The sequence below is a fragment of the Dermacentor albipictus genome, chromosome 1, assembly GCF_038994185.2.
Source record: "Dermacentor albipictus isolate Rhodes 1998 colony chromosome 1, USDA_Dalb.pri_finalv2, whole genome shotgun sequence".
Classification (NCBI taxonomy): Eukaryota; Metazoa; Arthropoda; class Arachnida; order Ixodida; family Ixodidae; genus Dermacentor; species Dermacentor albipictus.
In genome coordinates, this window is record NC_091821.1 from 219,627,193 (window position 1) to 219,637,510 (window position 10,318).

At 47.2% G+C, this 10,318-nt stretch overlaps 1 protein-coding gene across 1 annotated transcript; it reads left to right on the forward strand.

The window, feature by feature from the left end:
• Positions 1-1,693: 1,693 nt before the first annotated feature.
• LOC139056390 (luc7-like protein 3) lies at positions 1,694-6,744 on the forward strand. The gene is made up of 2 exons (XM_070534589.1): positions 1,694-2,558; positions 6,556-6,744. The coding sequence occupies exons 1-2, from the start codon at positions 1,905-1,907 to the stop codon at positions 6,682-6,684; spliced, it is 783 nt and encodes a 260-aa protein (XP_070390690.1). The 5' UTR covers positions 1,694-1,904; the 3' UTR covers positions 6,685-6,744.
• The last annotated feature ends 3,574 nt before the right edge of the window (positions 6,745-10,318 follow it).

Sequence of the window (10,318 nt, forward strand, 5' to 3'; positions counted from 1 at the left end):
GTTACTTCATTCAGTTCACAAACAAGATACAAATACTCGATGGATCATGCTTCCGAAACAGCAAGTTAGTAACAAAAGCTGATACCGTAAAATACCTGGATATTACTTTCACACCGAGATTGGACTGTTCACATAGATGCGATTACGAAAAAGGCTTGCCGCCTACCATAAGTCCTTGAAAAAAAACTTCAAGAACGCCCCCCCCCCCCGCTTCCTGAATGAGAACTTTTATTTTACTAGTATAAATACGACCAATTCTGGAATATTCGTGTGTTGCCTGTGATTGCTTCACAACAATGTTAAAGAATCAATTGGAAGCGGTACAGAAACGCGCGGCAAGGTTTGTAAACGGTTATTTAGTTACTTTTGTAGTGTTTTATGGTGCAAAATAAACTGAGGCAATCATGCGCCAACCAGTTTTTAAGCGGTAATTGCAACTGTTTCGTCAGAAGTTCTGAGATTCAGAAGACTTCGCTGGAAAGCATTGTCCTCAAGAAGAAAAGCATGAAGATTTTTTTTTAAATTTACAACATTTACAATGAACGCACCGGCATCGATAAATATAAGCTTCTTCTCCTTCCGCATTACGTATTGAAGCGAAAATACAATAATTAACAAGTTAGAGAAAATAAGTGTCGCATTAATGTTCTCAAGTATTTGTTTTTTCCCAACATTATTCACGAAAGGAATGAGTCATCGGATAAGACAGTATGTATGCCTAACTTTTTAGACGGCGTTGATAGTAGCTTGTGAACCTGGTACCCTGTACCCAGTTCAACGATGACCTGTAGCACCCTGTAACCCTGTGGTACGATGAACCCTGTTTTTACGCTTGAGTGGCGCTTCATGTTATGCCTGTATATTTAGTTGTAGTGTTTTCCTTTTTGTTGGTCCATTAGCTTGGGCTTGTTTTTTGACATTTCGTTTGTATTATTAACTCTCCTACTCAAATGCTATAAGGGCGCTGTGGGTTTTCATTGCAAATAAAAAAAATAACTTTGATTTTCGTGAGGAACGCCGCTAGGGGGCCGAGCCGACAAGACGGGCTACACATGGGCTCCGAAAACTTTCCCTGATTGTGGCGGAAAAAGGCAGTTCTCGAGTCTAGAACTACCACCCCTAACACAGGAAGGTCGACGGACTCCGAAGACATCGGGATTATCCCAGGTGGGCGATTTTTTGAGCCACAAAGGCAGTTTTAACCTAACCCTAACTAGCTGGGTCTACGACGCCACTGTTCCCACCACTTCGGCGGGAACGCTGCCTGACTCGGGTGCGGGCGGGCCCCCGCTTCGCCACGAGACGCGAGGATGGACGTCGTAGAAGTGGAAGGGGAGCCAATTTCCCCGGAAGAATATGACGACCAGGGCTGGATTGCGGCTCACGAACGCCGCAGTAACGCCAAGAGACGCCCAGACCTCGATGAACGATCGAAGAACATCGGAGACTCGCCGGTTTCAACGGCGTGGAAAACCAAGAACGCACGAATTCTACAGCGACCAATGGCCCCGAGGCAACCGCAGCTACCGGAGGATGACTACAAGGTCGTGATCCGCCCGAGAGGTGGGCTCGACATGGCGCAGCAACGCATTGCGTACATAAAGGATGCCGTTCTGCTGGCAGCCGCATTGACACCAGAAAATGCCGGAGAAGATACGCTACGCATCAATCCAAGACAAAACACCATGATCATGAGCACACCGAAACTGGAGAACGCGAAACGCTACAGCCAGATACGGGAAATCCAACTTGGATCGAACACCTACAGTACAGCCGCTTACATTACTGCGCCGGAGAACACCTCCAAGGGAGTCATACACGGTATACCAGAATACGACACGTCTGAAGACGTTGAAAAAAGCCTGGTGAACTGCAGAAACCCGACTATACTACACGCAAGACGCATGGGACGCACCGATTCGGTTGTGATAGTGTTTGAAGGTACGTACGTACCACACTACGTGTACTACCGCGGAGCTGAATACCGATGCCTACTATATCGTAAGCAGTACGAGACATGTACCACATGCGGCCGCCTCGGCCACCGAGCGGATGTTTGCCCGACACCGAACAGCAAGAAATGTCGCGGGTGCGGAACTCTCAATCCACCCGAAGATCATCAGTGCGAGCCAAGATGCTTCATGTGTGGGAAGGGACACCTCACAGGAGACAAAAAGTGCCGTGAACGGTTCAAGACCCCATATCTTCTCAGAAAGAGGCAGTGGAAACAACAACAGCAACAACAACACCACCAACAACAACGGAATGAACAACCACCGCAGAAAGCTATGGCGGACAATCGCCCAAGTCGGTCCAGGGAGCGGTCGGGCAGCACCGAATCGCACAAGGGATCGACATGGACCAACAGCCACGGCAGCAGACACCGCGACAGGAGCCGCTCTAGTTCCTTCCCAAGACTCCCCGGTGGAGGCGGTGGCGGCCAGTCCAACTCCAAGTCCCGGTCCAGGTCCCGGCCCAGGTCTGAATCGAGATCGAGAGGATCACCACTACACGGAACCCCGGAGGGCTCTGGCGGGTCCGACGGCAACAAAACGCAGGTGAGCTGGGCAGACACGGTCTCCGGCGCTGCTTCTCCATCTAATATAACACCTAATATAGAAGGGTCCGCCCTGGAGCAGGAAATGATCCAAATTAGAAAATTGCTCGCGAAAATTACTCGTGAGAATGCTAAGCAGAGGGAGGAAATTCAACAATTAAAGCAAGAAAACGCTAGGCTTCAGCAGAATAGGACAAGCGAGCCAAGTCATACGCCTACCGCCAGTACGGCACAGACGCCTAGCCGCGAGTCAACGCCCGCTCTCGCGCAAATGACAGGGACGCCGCCCCACAAAAGAAAAGCCGAAGACGCGTCAGACGCGCAAAGCAGCGTCTCAACGCACTTAGAAAAGCAAGTACAGGGAATGTTTGTGGAGTTAACAAAGACGCTACAACAACAATTCGCCGGGTTACAGGCACAGTTCGTGGAAATTATACAAAGAATAGAAGGCATTGAAACCCGATTAACAGTCGTTGAAAACGCGCAAAAGGACTTGAGGCCTGCGGGAGTGGGACCGGTAAAAGCGACCACCAAACCATATCATCGACCCGTGGTGACAGAAACCAGTAAAGTCACCGGGGAGAATCAAACAATTAAACATGGCTCCGCGTAATAAATACATAATATGGCAATGGAACTGTCGCGGGTATCGCCGGAAACGGGGACACCTACAGCAGTTCCTAAGTAGCAAGGAGGCCCCAGACGTCATCGCCCTGCAAGAAACGGGGGGACTGGCTAAATTATCCGGTTACAAAGCATACGGTGCTTCCGACGAGAATGCGTCTATTACAACTCTCGTACATAGAAACCTTACGGTCATAGAACACACCACTGGCGTGACCGGTGTAGACCACGTCCTGATTGAAATCATTCCCACGCGCAAGGGAGAAGGAAGCCTTTTCATCTTAAATGTATACAGTAGCCCTCGACACAAGGTGAGATTCGGCCCGCTTTTTCGTAAATCCTTAAATTTAGCAGAAAGAAATGCAATGGTAATTGTAGGGGACTTTAATGCACCCCACGCGGCTTGGGGATACCGTTTGGAGAACGTCAAGGGCCGTAATCTATGGCTAGACGCTCAGCAGGAAGGTCTCACTCTCGTAACGGATCCACAGGCGCCCACTAGAATGGGTAACAGTGTCAGCAATGACACCACACCAGACCTAACTTTTACAAAGAACACACCTGATGCAAAATGGATAAACACACAGGAAAATCTGGGTAGTGATCACTTCATTGTAGCAACAACTGTACACGCAGGCCCATCACGAAAGAAAGGCAGGAAAATAACAATTGTCGAATGGGACTTCTTCCGCAAAATCCGGGAGGAGGAAGCTGATGAGGTCATACAAGACATCGATATTTGGACTAAAAAACTTCATCAAAGTGTGATACGAGCCACTAAGACTATTCCGGAAAAAGCAGGGATAGAGGAGGCGGACAGCAAACTCCTACATATGTGGGAGGCAAAAAACAGCATGCAGAAACGCTGGAAGCAGCAAAAACTTAATAGAAACCTGAGAAGGAAAATCGCCATGCTCAATAAGGAAATAGAGGACTATGCGAATAGATTAAGGCGTCAAAATTGGGAGGCCACGTGCAACGCCATGGAGAGACAGATAGGGCTACCTAAAACCTGGAATCTTCTGCGTTATCTTTTAGACCCGGAAAACAGCAAGTCCACACAACGACACTGCCTGTACAAAATAATTCACAGCTACAAAGGCACGGAAGAAGAACTTTTACAGGAACTACAAAGGCTATACGTAGGAAATACAACCAAAGAACAACAACATCCGTATACTGGTAAGGAGAACCCGTACCTTGACAGCCCCATAACCGAGGCTGAAGTTCGAGCGGAACTCATGAGGCTCAACACGAAATCCACGCCAGGCCCGGATGGAATCACTAACAAGATCCTGAGAAATCTCGATGATGAATCTATCTCGGCCCTCACCAAGTATATTAACACCTGCTGGGAACAGGGTAATATTCCACGTCAATGGAAAACCGCTCGGGTTATAATGATTCCAAAGCCGGGAAAGAAACTTCACCTTGAAAATCTCAGGCCTATATCGTTAACGTCGTGTGCTGGCAAGCTCATGGAGCACGTCATCCTCACACGTCTAACTAATTACATGGAAGATAACGGCCTTTTCCCGCACACCATGATTGGGTTTAGACCAAAACTGTCTACACAAGACATTATGTTGCAAATAAAACACCAAATAATAGACGCGGGACCTCAAACACTAGATACAAAAGCTATCCTTGGTCTTGATCTTACGAAGGCCTTTGATAATATCACCCACAGGGCTATTTTAGAAAACTTACAAGGCCTAGGAGTGGGCCAACGGACCCACGCGTATGTTAAAGACTTTCTCTCTGACCGTGTTGCGCAAATCACAATCGGTGAAGTGAAATCCAAAGAGATAAAACTCGGAAGCCGGGGCACACCACAAGGTTCAGTCTTATCTCCCTTTCTTTTCAATGTAGCTATGATTGGCCTGCCAGCAGAACTAGAAAATATAGAAGGATTACAGCATAGCCTGTACGCCGATGATATCACCCTTTGGGTAACAGGTGGAAGTGATGGGCAGATTGAGGAAATCCTCCAAACAGCCATACATACGGTTGAGAAATATGTTATGGATAAAGGATTCAGATGCTCGCCGCAAAAATCAGAATTACTTCTATACAGACCGACACGCAGGGGCCGTAAGAGTTCTACGGGTAAACCAAACATCACGCTTTTTGTAAATGGCACCCAAATACCTATTGTCGACAGCATTAGAGTCCTCGGACTCCACGTATCAGCGAACGGTCACAACGGGGAAACAATCAGAATACTAGAAAACAGCGCACAACAAACACTGAGACTAATTAAGAGAATAGCTAATCGCCATTATGGGATGAAAGAGAACAATCTGGTACGTCTAGTCCAGGCGTTTGTCATCAGCCGCATAGTATATGTAACCCCTTACCTAAATCTCCAAGTAGCAGAAAAGACAAAAATCGACGGCATCATAAGACGATCATTCAAACAAGCCATAGGTTTGCCGATAAACACATCAAATGACAGGCTCCTAGCCTTAGGTGTCCACAACACGCTCGAAGAACTCATAGAAGCCCATACGATAGCGCAATATGAAAGACTCTCACAAACACCTACTGGCAGACACATACTTAACAAGCTTAGAGTAACATACGCATCACAGTATGGCACTAAAGTAGACATTCCCCACGACATAAGAAAGCAGCTTATTATCCCACCGCTACCCAAAAACATGCATCCTGAACACCACAGAGAAAGGCGGGAGGAAAGGGCAAGAGCTATACAGAGGAGATTCCAACGCTCTCAGGACGTGGTGTACGTCGACGCGGCAGAGTACACGACTACTCAGAATATGTGTATCGTTGCTGTGAACTCGCAAGGTGAGCGTAAGGTCAGCGGATCTATTAAAACTAACAGAGCCGAGGTGGCTGAGGAATCGGCCATTGCTCTCGCAATGGCTTCCACACTGGCCACGATAATAGTCAGTGATTCTAAAACCGCCATTTTAAATTACGCAAAGGGACGCATCTCGCCGGAATCACAACGTATCCTGGCAAACTTTCGCGGTGAGCGGGTTGTCCATATCATCTGGGCGCCTGCGCACTCCTCTCTCCCCGGCAATGAGGCGGCCGACACCGTGGCTCGAGGACTCGCAAACCGAGCCACCGGGGCGCCGCGGTTGGGACTGACAGGGGACCGGATGGTTGGCTACAGGGATATTACTAATCATTACAGATTGGGAAGGGTGCGTTTTCCTCCCGCACACCCATCACTTAATAAGCAGCAGGCGGTGGCATGGCGCCTCCTTCAAACAAATACATATCCGAACCCGGTGTCTTATAATCATTATTACCCAGACCAATATTCGGCCAATTGTAAACTTTGTCAAGAAAGGGCGGACCTGGATCACATTATCTGGGCCTGCCCTCGGGCGCCACGGCAGGGCCGAAAAATTCAGGATCGGAAGCAGTGGGAGACCGTTTTGCTCAGCTCGGCCCCCGAAGACCAACTTTTGGCTGTCCAGCAGGCCGAGGATGCCGCTAGAGCTCAAGGGCTTCTGGCCGCCATCTAGGCGGGGTTGGCCCCCCCACGAATCTGCCGGCTATATAAATAAAAGTTATTTCTCTCTCTCTCTCTCTTTGATTTTCGTTTGGTTTCGTTCTGGACCATTTGTTTTGCGACCGCATGAAAGTAGTTTTCTTTTTTTAATGTATGTTGTGGCATTATTCCGCCATAGGAACTTACCCCAGAAATGAATTTTCTAATATCATGTGTGTACAAGAATGCTAGCAACCCGTAGAAAGCAGGGTAGGAAGGGAGGGGGGGGGCGAATTGTAGAAGCGAGAACACCACTTCAGGATGAAGGGCACCAGAGGCGGAGGGAATATGAAATTTTGAGAAATTAGCAGAGGAGTTAAACTATGTGACGCACCACCTAACATACTGCTGATTACTTACGGGAACCAAACGAATAAGGGCAGGACAAAGCATGAATGAACTCTTGCAACCTTGAAGACCGAATTGAACTTATTCACAAAAGTCTTCGTCGATTGCCGCAAATAAATGCACGACGTGTCTTCTTTTCTATTTTTTTTCAGCAAGTTTCCATCACTATATATATATATGTGTGTGTGTGTGTGCAAAAGTGATGCCTTGTCTCCTGAGCAGAGAACTGAAGAGGCTGCCTGGTGAGCTTCCTTGCCAGACATATATATATATATATATATATATATATATATATATATATATATATATATATATATATATATATATATATATATATATATATATGTGACAAGTCTTGCAGTTTGGATATTCAAATTCTATAGCGTGATTCCTCGTTTATTGCCACTTTAGCAGAAACTTCTCAGATGGTCATTCCATGGTTTGCACGAATCATAGCACGAACACTTTCGAAATCCTTATTGCACAGGCGTGACCTATCAGCACCGACAGGGGTTCTGCCTTCTTTGGTGCCCACCTTGCTCATAGAAAACTTCATTCGACCTGCGTATTGTCTCCGCGTGTGAACAACTGAAGCATATCGTTAACAGTTTTAAAATTTCTACAATATTTTCGGACCAAACATGTTGTCCATCAAACTCTTTGATATTCAATTTGCCCGAATTTTGAGAAAAGTTTCTGTGTGTACTAAGTTTTGCAGCAGCACCACAAAACGCTAAGTTGTGCCTCCGAGTGGAGAAAACGGCAAATTATACTTATCAGACACGCCTTTATATATTCCACATGATTAGCGGCGTAGAAGAAATGACGCTCTGCTGTTTAGATATCCCGGTCTCTCTTCGAACTATTTAGTCGTCTGTGGCTCAAGTTAGGCTTATCTTAAGTTCAAAATGTGCTAGATACCTCTGCTTTCTTATCCCGTACAGACATTAAAAGCGCCAAGGACACTATCAGATGTCTATGTTTAAGCGGTAACGTCTAAGCGGGAGGTGAGCAGGAAGGAGGTAACGCAACTATGTTTTTTAACACGGTTTCGCGTTTCGACAGGATTCTCTAATATGAAGAGGTGTAAGAACATATATATAGAGCGCCTCACAGTAAAAAAAAAGAAGCGTTCAAAAGGCGCCATGCATGCCAGTTTACATTTTATTATACGGCGAAGTGGGTGTGCACTCACGTACGCACATATGATGTAGCTGCAAAGAAATTTGGAGGGCTGGTAGAGTAAAGGCTCACTATCCAGTGCACGTCAGTAGAAAATTTTATTTCGTAGCGTTATATGGAAAGCCCATAGAAAAATTCCGTGTGAAGCAAGAAAACCCCTTTCCCAATACATGGCGAGAATGCGCAGTTTAGGTCCATTGTGTGCGCCGCTGAAAGCTGCCGTCCGGAGTACAGTGGCAAGCGACCCATTCCCCCGCGGCGGCCATATTTCGATAGGGGCTACATGAAGAAACGCCAGTGGGTCCTGTGCATTGAGGGCACGTTAAAGGTCCCCTGGTGGTCAAAATTATTCCGGAGTCCCCCACTACAGCGAGCCTCATAATCAAATCATGGTTTTGGCACGTAAAACCCAAGGATTCAATTCAAGCCCACTGCCCGCGATAACAATATATGCACGCCGGCCGGCAAAACATTCTACGAAGCCGTCCATCTTTCACCGTTCCCCATACACCATACCTAGAAAGGAGGCGTTAAACCAATGCCAGAAACGCCCAAGCCTATACTAAAAGGAGGACAGCAAGTAGTATGGGACACCCTGATAAACACCGACCAGTGAGGATGGAAGGTGACTAAAGGGGACCCAAAACTAGAAGATGCGTTAAACAGAGGCAAAGTTATGTTGGGCACTGTAAATATGTACATCTCTCTGCTCGTACTTCTCACGCATATATAAATAAACGACGTGTACTACATCAGCATAACCCCCATACGCATCAATTACCACGTAAACACATTCCATATCTTGGATTTTTCCCGTTCAGGAAAGTTTCGTATCATTTATTCTTTTTATTTTCTTGCTGCTATAGTCGATGGGGGTGTATGATGGTGGTGGTGATGATTGTGGTAGCAGGCGGGGTTAGCCTGCTATATTTGACTGCCGCACGCCTGAGGTGAAGCCCACCGCATGTCTGCCCTGCGGATCGATTCGCGTACCGACAATGCATCGGTCACCCGCTGTCCGCTAACACAGCGCCCGGCTCGTTAACAGAGCACCTGCCAGAGCCCGGCGACCAACGCATTGTGGTCCGCGTCCAATTTGAGAACTAGCTCGAAGATATAAAACGCAACACTAGGCAACGATACCTTAACAAGACCTTCGCGCAAACGTGCGCACTCTGCGGCTTCACCGAGAATCTTATAATTTCCTGAATAATTCGTAGCGACAAACATGGGACTAAAACGCAATGAGCCGAAAAACATGTTTCATCCTATGTCAAATATCGGTCTCTACTTCGTTTAATACATAAGCAGGTTTCAGCAATGCATCCGGCTCTGACAAATTTACTGCGACAACAGTTACTCGACTTGCATATAACGGCCACTGATACACGGAGGTGCGGCGAGCAGCGATTTGTGTCGTCCTCCAGGGTGCATGAAGCAGCTGAAATGCGGCTGTAATTACGAGCTTTTACTACCGAAAACACTGTCTCACATATCTCTTATAGGTTTCACGTCTTGGCTCTGTGAAAATGTCCGCTAAAGTCTCTTTAGCGAGCAGGTATAAGTCCTCCCGTCTCGGTGTTGTCTTTGTCTCCTTCCTTTGACTGGGCTCACCTTCTACTCTGGGTTTGCTACTGAGGTTTTCACAACTGAGATGTGAGAAACCAAAGGCATCGGTATGCCTATCACTTTCCTGTTCTTTTCTGTGTACTCTTTCTTTATGTCTGAGCGTTTAGCTCTTTCGGCGCCCCGTATATTCCATCTATCGCTCTCTGTGAACCGGGACGAGCGTTCCTTATACTGGATTCCGACGGTGACTACGTTGCGCCGCCAACGGAATACGTTAGCCTCACGGTGAAAGCGTCGGCAAGTCGTGAAATCGGTATTTGATTGATCGCCATCCCTTTGACAGCCTTGAGACCCGCCGCAGTGACTCTTTGGCTGTGGCGCTCTCTCTCTCTCTCTCTCTCTCTCTCTCTCTCTCTCTCTCTCTCTATTTTTTTTTTTCTTTACTGCGCACGAGGTCGGGATTTGATTCTCGGCAGCAGCGGCCGCATTCCGATAGGAGCGGATTGAAA

Excerpts from the sequence above, each read along its gene's own strand:
- LOC139056390 (XM_070534589.1), top strand. The coding sequence starts at position 1,905 with ATGGGACGCACCGATTCGGTTGTGATAGTGTTTGAAGGTACGTACGTA. Across the intron at positions 2,559-6,555 it reads CCGACGGCAACAAAACGCAG|GGCCGAAAAATTCAGGATCG; the intron begins GTGAGCTGGGCA and ends GCGCCACGGCAG.